Raw genomic sequence first — 13,124 nt, 5'->3', positions numbered from 1 at the left:
TACTGCATTCCATATAATTTGGGAGATCAAACCAGTCAATCCTAAAGGAAATCAACCCTGAATATTCATTGGAAGGACTGATGCTGAAGCTCCAACACTTTTGCCACCTCATGCAAAGAGTCGACTCATTGGAAAAAACCCTGATTCTGGGAAAGACTGAAGGCAGGAGGAGAAGGGGATGACAGAGGACAAGATGACTGGATGGCATCACCGACTCAATGCTCATGAGTCTGAGCAAAGTCCAGGAGATAGTGAAGGACAGGGAAGCCTGGAGTGTTGTAGTCCATGGGGTCACAAAGAATCGGACATGACTAAGTGACTGAAGAACAACAACAACGTAGTTTAGTAGATATCATAAATGAACTTTAAAATAAAATTATCCATTATGGTTTTTATTAATGTTATATGTATTGGATAGAATTAACACAATCTTTTCTTCCCTCAAATCCTCAAATTAAGAATTTGAAGAAGGAGTTTTTGTTTTATTTTTATATCAGAACCCAATGTGTTATTTAGGAAAATTTAATCTGGAATTATTTCCATCTCTTTTAAGCTCCTTTGGTAAGGTCAGCCCAGTGGAAAAAGCAGATCCAATGACTGGTGCCCAGAGGCCTGGGTGGAGCCAAGGTGCTTGGGCTCCTCTACTCTGGGCTTTTGTGGATAAAGTAGCTTCTCTGGGATCAGACTCTTCATCTGAAGATGAAGATCCTGGGTCTACTATCTCAAGGCTACCTTTCAGATCTGACATGCTAAAGCAGCATTGTCCAACAGAAATACAACATGAGCCACATGAATAATTTTAAATTTTCTAGTAGTCATATTAAAAAGAAACTGGTGAAGTTAATTTTCACAATATAGTTTGTTTAACCAAATATAAAAAAAACTAGTAAGGTTTTCTTTTTCATATTAAGTCTTTGAAATCAAGTGTATATCTCACGCTTAGACTAAATTTCAATTATTGCTAAATTTGTTTCAGAAAAACTTGCTCTGTACTTAAATCTCATAGACTTGAGTAGATTCACATAGCCAAGTCACTCTGTATATACTTAAAAGGTTTACAATTTGGGGTATCAATTTAAAATAAATAAAATTAAAAGTTTAGTTCCTCTTTATTTCAAATGTGAAAAACCAACTGCCATTATAGATAGCAATTCTATAACTTTTAAATGAGCATGAGAATAGATGTATTAAACAAGACTTTTAAAATCAGATTTATTTTTCTCCTTAAAACATTTTTTAGACGTGGTAGAAACTTACCACAAATAAGTATCCCAATGGCTTACTGTAGTTTTTAATTGAACGTATACCAGGTGGTCCGCCCAGTTTCTTTCCTATTACAGCCCAACTCCCAGCCATATCAGGTGCAAATGACAGTGTCTAAGTTGCTTACAGGCTGCTGCACTGATGAGATGACATCCACCCCCAAGGAGAGAGCCAGGTCATGCAGATGGTCTATATGCGCCTGCTTTGCCCGAGAGCGTCTCAGGAGGACCTGGGCATTGTGAGCATCGTTCATTTCCTCTGCATGTTCTGGAAACTCCAGTTCTCTTGATTTGAAGAGTCTTCCCAGCTGGAATTCAGGCCATTAACAATTAACCTGGGTTTCATATTTTTATGAAAACAGTTTCTTTTTTTAATAGAGGTATAGTTGATGTATGGTATTATGTAAATGACAGTTGTACGATATAGCGATTCGCAATTTTTAAAGGTTATACTCCATTTATAGTTATTATAAAACATTGGCTATATTCCCTAAATTGTACAATATATCCTTGTAGCTTATTTTATACCTAAATGTTTGTACCTCTTAATACCCTACCTCTATATTGCCCCTCCCCGCCTCCCTCTCCCTGCTGGTAACCACTAGTTCTCTATATATGTGAGACTGCTTCTTTTTTTGTTATATTCACTACTTTATTGTACATTTTAGATTCCACACGTGATATCATACATACCTTTGCCTTTCTCAAAGATAGATTTTTAAAAAATGCTCATTTCCTATAACATATTTAACTAGCTAGTCCACTGCTGACAAGCCCATCTAAAATTAGTGTTATAGACAAATAAATGTTATAATGGTGCAAGTCAATAGAGTAAAATTAAGGGACTAACATTGTCAGTTCTATTAAAGAAGAAAACACTGTTCATAGCCTAAAACTTTAGCAAGATGTAGGCCTGTGATTTGACGAAATTCAGAGGCTATTTTCAAGGCATGTCAATACACCTCTATTTTCTGTTGTGTGTACCTGCTCAGTGGTATTTTCTGTTAAGAGAAGCCATTATCTATGAACTTCTACTGACACTGCAATTATAAAATTTGTTTTCTTCCCTTTAGTTGCTTATACCCTGCCTTTTGTCGCTTACATATACCCTACCTTAAGTTACTTTTACCCTAACTTTTGTTAGGGCAGCAAAAGTAATTAAGAATCAAGATATAAAAAAGACAGATGTGTGGAATAAACAGTGAGAGTTCGAGGAATTTAGGAGAGAAGAGAAATCACTCCCAGGAAGGTAGGGTTGTTAGATGGATGGACAAGGTTTAAGTGGTATAGAGGAGAGAGAAGGACCTGACAGATAAATGCAGCTCAAGAGTCAGGCCTTGGAATAAGGAATGTGGGTGCCATCTTTGAGGGACCAAGGAGAGCTCTGTTTGGCTGGTAGATTGGGGGGATGGGGCTCAGTGCGAGAAAAGTCAGGAGCCAGATTGCAGAAAGCTTCTAGTATCAGAATAAGCAACCTGGCCTTTATTTATTACAAAATCATTTATTTTTAATTTCATAGTTTAAAACTGAGAGTCTTCCAGACATCCATGGTAAGTCTTACCTCTTCTCTGACTTGGTGGAACTGGATAATCTTATATAGGATGTCCTCGTAATCTCGGATTCTCTGTTTCAGGCTTTGATGGAAGTGGATAAGGTCCTTCAGCTGTTGAGACTTTTCTTTCACAGGTGCTCCTTTGCCATTTAACTCTTCTGACTCTCTTATAATATACTGAACCTCATCATTCAGTTGCTGAAGAGTTGAAAGCAATAAAATGAGCTTCTAGAGAGCTTTTTACTTTACAACAGACATATGAAGATCTCAATAACAAATCACTCTCTTACTTGTTAACAAATACTTATTGCGAGGCTCACCCCCATCCCTGCAAATCCAGGCATTGTGGGTGATGCTAGGGATATATTATTCCATCCTAATCTTCTCAGATATATTTTTTAAATTTTAAATTAACATCAAATTAAATTAAAAAAAAGAACACAAAAAAACTGTTTCAAAGTTAGAGGGCAAAATGGAAAGTCATATATTTCTATGACATAGCATAGAGTCATCTGCTGCTGCTGCTAAGTCACTTCAGTCGTGTCTGACTCTGAGTGACCCCATAGACGGCAGCCCACTAGGCTCCTCTGTCCCTGGGATTCTCCAGGCAAGAACACTGGAGTGGGTTCCCATTTCCTTCTCCAATGCATGAAAGTGAAAAGTAAAAGTGAAGTCGCTCAGTCGTGCCTGACTCTTAGCGACCCCATGGACTGCAGCCTCCCAGGCTCCTCCATCCATGGGATTTCCAGGCAAGAGTACTGGAGTGGGTTGCCATTGCCTTCTCCAGAGTCATCTAGTCATCTGCTAAGTAAATATATTCTAGATACTCTATGAGGCCATGACCATCTGTGATGTTTAATAAAACTAGAATCAGGTGGTATGATAAGAACACCACAAGAAGACAAGTATAAAAGTACACTGGGTGGATTATCTGTCCTTTGGGATAAAAGAATGATCAGAATGAACCACCAGCTGAGGACCATAGTAGCTATGCTGCTATAAAAGCAGTCATCCCAGAATCCACAAATAGCCAGCACTTGTAGGGAGGGACAAACCACCTTCTTTCTTACCCAGCGCGATAGCCCTTATAGGAATCTAGATCCTGGTGGACAGTTCAGAGAGGAAGCCACTATAATTTCAGACGAGATTGGGCACATTCAGGGTGGTATGGCCATTAACTATGATTTCAGGGTTGGATTTTATGGCAAGGATAAAAGTAATGGAAATGATTTAAGCTAAGGAGATAATTTGCAGAAGAGTGACCTAGTAAGGGTATTCAAGTTGAAATCAAGTGCACGGACATCAAATATATACACATCACGGTGACAGAGCTAAAGAATCTGGATAACAGTTCCTTATTTAGAGGAATTTGTACACACACACACACACGCTTATGTGCAGGGGCGTGTGCACACATGAAATGCAGATACATATGACACAGAGTATAACAAAGAAACTAACAGGCTAGTAGAATTTTCTAGGAGTTTGGAGGAAAGAGTTCACTGTGGGCTGCAATGGTATGTGTGTGTGTGTGTTGGGAGGTGGTTATGTATTACATCACTTTTGTCTTGTGTGTGTGTGCACACATGTGTGCATGTGCATGCTCGACTCTTTGTGACCCCATGGACTGTAGTCGGCCAGGCTCCTCTGTCCATGGAATTTTTCAGGCAAGAATACTGAAGGGCATTGTCATTTCCTACTCCCAGGGATCTTTCCCGACCCAGGGATCAAACCCATGTCTCCTGCATCTCCTGAATTGGCAGGGGATTCTTTACCACTGTGCCACCCAAGAAGCCCCCAGCTTTGTCTTAAAGGAACATAAATTAGATATTCCCTAAAGGAAACTTCAAACTTCCAGTCCTGGGATTCTTTACATCCAACACTTGCAAAATAGTGACAAACAGAAACACAGGTATCTTAAGTTTGCAGCAAAGAACAGAATCCAGGTAGGAGGATAAAATGACTGGCAAACTTTTCCAGCAATTGTGTCAGGCTCAGGAGTGGCAGGAAGTGGGGGTTAAAGAATGCAGAAGCCATCAGGGCCTAGGAATATGACTCATGGTTTTTTCTCTCACACCCTGAGGGCTCTCAGAGGGAGAATGGGAGAGCACAACAAAATTCTTGGGATGGTGGCAGAAGGCTGGGGTTCCAGTGGGTGGGGACAATGACATCACAGGGATAATTTCAGTGACAGAGGACAGCAGAACCTCTGTGTCAAAGAGGGTCTAGCCTTGCCTTGAGATCTCTGAATCAAAAACATATCTATACCTTTTAGGAAAAGAATTAGAATAAATATATGATAAATACATTAACAAGGAAATAATTTAAATTAAAATAATCTAAGGTAAGAGGAGAGTGAAAAAGTTGGCTTAAAGCTCAACATTCAGAAAACTAAGATCATGGCATCTGGTCCCATCACTTCATGGGAAATAGATGGGTAAACAGTGGAAACAGTGTCAGACTTTATTTTTAGGGGCTCCAAAATCACTGCAGATGGTGACTGCAGCCATGAAATTAAAAGATGCTTACTTCTTGGAAGGAAAGTTATGACCAACCTAGATAGCATATTCAAAAGTAGAGACATTACTTTGCCAACAAAGGTCCATCTAGTCAAGGCTATGGTTTTTCCAGTGGTCATGTATGGATGTGAGAGTTGGACTGTGAAGAAAGCTGAGTGCCGAAGAATCGATGCTTTTGAACTGTGGTGTTGGAGAAGACTCTTGAGAGTCCCTTGGACTGCAAGGAGATCCAACCAGTCCATTCTAAAGGAGATCAGTCCTGGGTGTTCTTTGGAAGGACTGATGCTAAAGCTGAAACTCTGGTACTTTGGCCACCTCATGCAAACAGTTGACTCATTGGAAAAGACTCTGATGCTGGGAGGGATTGGGGGCAGGAGGAAAAGGGGACAACAGAGGATGAGATGGCTGGATGGCATCACCGACTAGATGAACATGAGTTTGAGTGAACTCTGGGAGTTGGTGATGGACAGGGAGGCCTGGTGTGCTGCGATTCATGGGGTCACAAAGAGTCGGACACGACTGAGCGAGTGAACTGAACTGAACTGAAGGTAAGAATATATTAAGGACCTTTTGTAGCCTGAATGTTTGTATATCATCAAATATAACACATTGCATTTAAAAAGGAAGAAAAATGTGTCTGACACATGGACTTTTAGAAAAGCAATGCTTTTGTTTTTTAAAAAATTGTAATTCATCAGACGGTTAAAATTAATTAGGTGAGCTTCAACTGAACAGCTTTTCATTCTTTTTCATTCACCCAAGTCATCAGTTTGCTTCTTCACCTGGAACTGAGGCTTCATTTCATTCCATTTTTTCCGTAGACCTAAAATGGTCTGGAGACTCCCTCCAAGGTCAAGTGCAGACACAGGCATAAGTGCTTCCTGAAGAAGTTTTAAGTTGTGCATGGTCTGAAATAGACATTAGATAGTTATGCATATGTTTTCTCTGTTACCACCAGCAAATACATCATAATCATTCCAGTGATGACATGGTGTGTCATCAAACCTTGCAACTGCCATGAAAACACTCACTACCTAGAGTGAGCTTCTGGTTCTAAACCACCAATGAATAAAAGCACAAGCCCTCTTTTCACTGTGGGATATATGCATAACAACAACAAAAAATCTACCATTTTAACCACTTTTAAATGTGCAGGTTAGTGGAGTTAATGAGCTTTGGTGTGCAATCATTACCACCATCCATCATCAGAACTTTTTCATCTTCCCAAACAGAAACTCTGTCCCAGATAGACACCAACCTCCGTTTCCCCCTTCCCTCAGCCTCTGATAACCTCTCTTCTGCCTTCTGTCTCCCTGAATTTGACTACTCGAGCTACCTCACAAAAGTGGAATCCCAATATTTATCCTTTTGTGCTTGGCTGACCTCACTTACATTTCCAAGGTTTCTCCATGTTACAGCATGCGTCAGAATTGCCTTTCTTTTTAAGTCTCAATAAAACCCACTGCATGTTCCCTCACCTTTCTAAGCTGCTCTTTGAATGCCGCCCACTGCTGTTTCACGGGCTTGCTTGCAGCGGCTTTAAGTTGCCAGACTGTCCGAAGGTGGCTGAGTTCTTCCCTTTCCGCCTTCTGGCTTTCCATAGTGTTCTCCATGATGTGTACTTCATTTTTCACATTTAATATTTCATTTTCTTTTGCCTGTGGAATTAATAACCTGTGTAATGGCTTTTATTTTCCAAGAAATAAACATGGTTTTGCATACAATTATTTTAAGAGGCAAATGGTTTATCATAGCCAAAGCAGAACACAGTCCTGACATCAAGAAAAATCTGAAATGTGGTGTCCCAAGGACAAAAGAACAGAAAAAAACAAGGATGGTCTTGGAATGCAGGAATAGAAAAAAAACAGACCCTTATCGTCCTTCCCTCCCCCACGTTGTAACTATTAAAGGATTTCAGGTCCTCCTGAGCAGTATAACCTGCCTCCCCTCCTACCCCACAGGAAGAAGGTATTTGCCTTACTCTTCCCCCCACCAGTATATGTGCCTTATCCAATCAGCAAATGACCTGCAAGACCCCTATCGCACTCCTTGTACCCTGAGTATAAAAATGGACTAAGGACCCATGTTCATGTTGGTTCTCCCTTGAGCAAGCCTGCTGTTCTAACAGCATTTCCCACTTTAATAAACTTTATTTTCCTCTCCTTCTGCCTTATGTCTGGAAATTCTTTTCCAACCTGCACATGGACCACGACATGAAAGATCTGTGCACAGGCTGAGCTCTCGGAGCCCATAATACATGCTTGGACATGAGCTTGCTAGTTGTTCACAACTCCACTGGCATTTCAGTCCCCTCCTCTAAGATTTGTTTATTCCCTAGGGTTTAAAGGATGACTGAATGAGCACAGGGATACAGAAATTTTGAAGCTGAGATTATTTTAATGAATACATTTTGAAGTGGATTCCCCCTTTTAACACACATTGGAATATGTCAATATCTCAGTATTAGGGGCCATGAGCGGGAAAATTGTTCTGGGTTTTTCTTTTTGTAGTATCCCATTGTATACACTACAATTATTGTAAGTTTTTCTTGTGAGAAGTTCCTCAAGTTACTCCCTTTTATGAGATCTGAAATGTGCATCTATATACAGTTGTTCCTTGGTATTCATGTGGGCAGGATGGGAGGAGGGTACTGGTTCCAGGACTTGCCCTAAACATTGAAACCAGTGGATGCTTAAGTCCCATGGTTGGCTTTCCATACCTGCAGGTTTCAACCAACTCTGGATAGTGTTCTGTGTTGATCCAAAGTTGGTTGAATCCAGGAATGTGGAAGCCCTGGATATGGAAGGCCAACTGTATCTCTATATTTGTGTCTCTATACCCTGGTGGCTCAGCAGTAAAGAATCTGCCTGCAATACAGGCAATGCAGGAGACACAGTTCAATCCCTGGGTCAGGAAGATTCCCCTGGAGGAGAAAATGGCAACTCACCCAGTATTCTTGTGGGGAAAATCTCATGGACAGAGGAGTCTTGTTGGCTACAGGCCATGGGATCACAGGGAGTCAGACACGACTGAGCGCGCGCGCGCGCGCGCGCGCACACACACACACACACACTGTATACCAGAAGAACAATATCTAAATTCCAAGACTTCTCTTCCCAACTTTCATATATTCTGGCTATCTGATTTGAAATCCTTTAAACAATGGTTTTAAATAATGGGAAATTCAATTAGAGGGAAAAGTATACGAGAGCCAAGGAGTAAAACCATGTACCGTTTTAGTGTCCAAACATCGAAAAAGGCAGAAGAATATTTGTTTAGCAAAACAAAAATCTGCTTTATGGCCAACTCTTCTCAGGAAATCCTTGAATTTCTAAGGAGCAACTGTACATGAATTTCTATAATGGCAATGACAGCTGTGTATCTGAAAGTCAAAAGACTTTTTAGATAATAGTTAGAAGATAGTGTCATGAATATGTAACAGGATATTTTAAATAATAGATAGGCCATCTTATTTTTAAATTATTTTAAATGACATTGATATTGCATAATTATATTAATGTAGACATTATAAAGTGTCATTTAATTGCAAAAAAGCCTGCAGGTGCTATATGCGATTTCTCCAGTGAATTTGGGAATCTAGTAATAAAATGATGTATTCTATAACTGTGATGAACAAGACACATATTATGAAAGATATTAGCCACAGCAATACCTAAAGTAAATCGTATTTTTATCTATGCTATAAATAAAGATAGGGTATAACATATTATTAAGAAACTATTAATAAAAATGTTACATAATACATGATCTAATGGAAAACTGGAATGTGTAGCATGTCAATGACAACTATAATCTGAAGAGTGTACGCTCTGAATGAGGCCCAGAAAAGAGAGTGCTATGGTAGGATTTGTTGATGCCTAGCTACCAGGATTCAAGAAAAGTGCTTATGCATTTGGCAAATGTTAAGTACTGTGGCCACTCGGAAAGATTAAACACTTTGCCTGAGGTCTGGTTAGTAAACACTAACTCCTCAATCCATATACTTCTGTATAAGGTCACTGAAAAATATGGCATCATGTGGTCTAAATAGGGCACTAGATATTCCATTCTCCATGTAGATTCACACACAACGAGTGATCTTCTGACATCTTGCTTTTCAGATATCTTGATAACTGGCAGGCAGCACCCCAGGTAGCATTCTTTATTTGCCACTATAAATTAGTAAATTGGCACTTTCATCAAGATGTCTACCAGATTTCTACCCTAAATTAGTTTTTCTCATTGTGATGTTATTTAGATGAATTTGAAAATTTTTTTCATTTCAAGCTTGAAAAATCTGAGCCTTGGCAACAATCAAGAGTAGAGCACTCAGCAGAAAATGCCAGCTGGCCTTCTTCCTTCCTAACCACCAAACTGGTTACCACATTTCAGCACTAATGTTTGTTTAAAAGCTTAATGGTCCAAAAGATATGAAGAGAATAAAAATTGTGTTAGACTTGCTTTACCAACAATTTTCTATCTCAGAATGTCACTGAACTAATAAAATTAAGAATTATGTAGACCTTAATTCTTATCAGTAAGGGGTAATTTATCATATGATAGTGGTAAGGACCTTGAGTTAAAGTGACCATGTTTATAATGTCAAGATAAAAGGCCACCAAGTTATGTAGTAAAATGAACACTATTTCTGAAAACTCTGAATGGACCTTTGAATATCAGAGTTTAGACACAGATATAAAATAAAATTTTGAATGGATTCCTGCTGCAGATCTTAAATGAAAATCTGGCCATATGATCTTAAACATTCTAAATAAGGAATAAAGGACTTCTGTTCCTGAGTAGGATGGAGTAGCCAGGGGCAGAGAAGTGCTTCTACCTAGAGCAACTAGAAAAGCTGGAATAAGTGCAGAAGGCATCTATTTAAAATCCAAAAGAACTAAAGAGGCCAAGACTCCAGGGAAGGATGAATCTGAGAGTGGTGAACTCTCTTACTGCAGCCAGGGCCTTTTCCCAATTCTGTGCACTGACAGTAAAGCTGATCATGAAGCTTTACTGGGGAACAATAGAGAAACCAATAGAGCTTTTGACAGACACTGGTGGAGGTGGGGGGTTCAAGCACACAGCTGATATTTATCTTAGAACATTGACAAAATACTGGGGCTGAACAGGGCAGGGCAGTAGATTAGAAAACTCAAGCAAATGCCTCTGAAAAGCAGAGTGGAGGTTTTTAGCAGTCCCCCAAGGTGTTCTTGCCTGGAGAATCCCAGGGACGGGGGAGCCTGGTGGGCTGCCGTCTATGGGGTCACACAGAGTCGGACACGACTGAAGTGACTTAGCAGCAGCAGCAAGACTTCTCAAGCTAGAGACCTGCTGGCGGACAGAACTCAGAGAATGTACCAAGCTCCAACTTGAAAACAATGAGAGCCCACGGTCATCAGAATAGATGGAGCCTTGACAGAACTATAGTCCAGACTCAACTTCACCAGCTCCTGATTGGCTTAAGTGATCTTCCACCAATACCTACCTAGGGAAAAAACATAACACCATCTGGAATCACAATTTTTTATACATAATGCCCAGCATTCAATAGATATTCACTCATCATCCCAAGACAGGATGGCACAACCAGAAACAAGAGAAAAGGTAGATAATAGAAACAATTCCAGATCCAGATGTTAGACTTCACTGACAAACACTTTAAAATATCCATAATTAATATGGTCATGAAAGCACAAGAAAGATGGAGAAAGAGAGGATACAAGAGAGATTTTTGCTGGCAATATAATATAGTAAAAATAGAACCAACTAGAAATTCCAGAACTGAAACATATAATTTCTCAAAAGGAAGATAGTACAAAAAAGGCTAGACCAAGAAAAGTGCAGTTTGCAAACATGTAAATTCCTTTTTAAGTGCAAATTAGAGAAGTACACAGTGAAGAAATACACATAACAATATACTGAAAAAAGTAAAAATCTTAAAGATGGATATAGACAGATAATATATGTTCTAAATGTTCCAAGTAAAAAATAACATTTTTTATAGTAAATATAAGAACATAGGTAAAATACTCAACAGGTCCTCACTGATGCTTAAGGATAGTGCTAGATGAATTAGAATTATTTATTGCATATTTTGTCTCCATATAGGTTTAAGAAGAATGGTCTTTAAACAACGAAGTTTGAAACAACTAAGATAAGAAATTGTAGCTCAAAGTAGATGAGAATAGTTAGAGACTGTTTCAAATGAATCTGGGCTCTAGATTGAGATTCATCACATGTCAGAGTTCTGAGAAAACTGCAGATGTCAGCCATCTTTGCAAATCTACAGAAAATGGGAGAAGGGCCAGAAAATTAGAGAAAGAAAAATGCCCTGATTATCAGATGGGGGAAAGGCTGGACTATGCGATTTACTGATCAACAGGCTTTATCCTGAAAACCAGGGCAATAAAATCATCACTGATCAAGCAGATTGTGAGCACTTCGGAAAGAACCCTTAGATCACCAGGAGTCAACCTAGTTTTTGCCAAATTATAGTACACAATTGATAGGATACTGGGTAGATAGACCTTCCTTTTAGCAGCATCTTTCAATAGAGGCTTGAGAAAAAGACTGTGAAATGCTGGTTAAAATAAAGTACTACTGGGAGTGTCAATGATTGTTTCAAAGACTGGTTTATCAACTGACTGCTTAATGGATTGGAGTATCAACCTGCCCCTCAGACACTTTTATGAAAGATCTAATTGCAGCCGTGGGAGGCTTACTTATTAATATATGACATTAAACCCAGGAGAGATGGCTAATGTAGTAGATAGCAGGCACAAAATTAGTTTAACAAGATGCAATCATGAGTTAAAACTAACAAAGTGATATAAAGAAGGAATAAATATAAAAGCTCACATTTGTATGAAACAGATAAATAGGTGACAAGGATATAAAATGGGAAAGACCCATCTTGGCAGGAATTGCAGTAAAAAAAATGTGATATGATTACAGTTTTCTTTCATCACAAGCTTAATATGAACCAATAAAGTAAAATTATTGCTATAAGCACTAGTCTAATCTTAGTTCTCATTGGTAAAGAATGATGTCCACTTTGTGTTGAAGTGTTGCATTACTTTTTGGTTACATATTATGAATGGTTTTGATAGGTCATGGACAATTCTGGGAGGGAGGATTAGGATAAAGAAAAAAATAAAGCTACCTCTTAAATAATAGAAAGGATTTATATCTAGTTAGCTGGAGAAGACTCAAATTAGACTTTGCCACTGTTTTCCAGGTTTGAAAATTTTTTGAGTGTAAGAGGGATGAAATATGAATACATTTTTCTTCTCTGTGGATCTATAGAGGGTTAGAATCAGATATGAAGAGACATTCAACTTAACATTAAAAAAAAAAAGAAACAACCCTTTCTAGAAGCTGGCATTTTGTAACATAAAACAAACTGTTTTAACAGGAAGATACTTGAGGTATTGAAGGAGAGGTGGATTAACCATCTTTTAAGAATAAGAGTTCTGTCGTGAATGGGCCTGAAGTTGATATAAGTATTCTAGTATACTTTACAAATCTAACTTAACAACTAAAATTAGGGTACATTTCTAAGTACAATGGGGCTTCACTATGAAAATCTGGTGTTATAAGATATTCTTCAAAATGAAGATTCATCCTATATGTTATCTTCAGCCTCTGGAAATCTTGTAAGAATCTTGTTGCATGCTCTCAACATAACTCAGAACTTTGGGGTGAACCTCTGAGGACTCTGTGTAATAATAACAATGTTTCATTCAGAGTATTGTCATTCTTTCTTCTTAATAGATATAATAGCCTTCACAT

At 38.7% G+C, this 13,124-nt stretch overlaps 1 protein-coding gene across 4 annotated transcripts in view; it reads right to left on the bottom strand.

Annotated features, from left to right (window-relative positions):
* Positions 1-13,124, bottom strand: part of CCDC141 (coiled-coil domain containing 141) — a 213,874-nt gene that overhangs the window by 39,678 nt on the left and 161,072 nt on the right. For all 4 annotated transcript variants that reach the window (XR_008711769.1, XM_055572073.1, XM_055572074.1 and 1 more), the window contains exons 13-16: positions 6,812-6,991; positions 6,116-6,241; positions 2,824-3,012; positions 1,391-1,570 (exon numbers count right to left, since the gene is read on the bottom strand). Coding sequence is in view for 3 of the 4 variants with exons in the window: in XM_055572073.1 (XP_055428048.1) it covers positions 1,391-1,570; positions 2,824-3,012; positions 6,116-6,241; positions 6,812-6,991 (675 nt within the window). In the remaining variant the exon portion in view is untranslated. The remainder of the gene's footprint in view (positions 1-1,390; positions 1,571-2,823; positions 3,013-6,115; positions 6,242-6,811; positions 6,992-13,124) is intronic.

This window comes from Bubalus kerabau, chromosome 3 (assembly GCF_029407905.1).
Source record: "Bubalus kerabau isolate K-KA32 ecotype Philippines breed swamp buffalo chromosome 3, PCC_UOA_SB_1v2, whole genome shotgun sequence".
NCBI lineage: Eukaryota > Metazoa > Chordata > Mammalia > Artiodactyla > Bovidae > Bubalus > Bubalus kerabau.
This window is presented reverse-complemented; position numbering and strand designations above follow the sequence as displayed.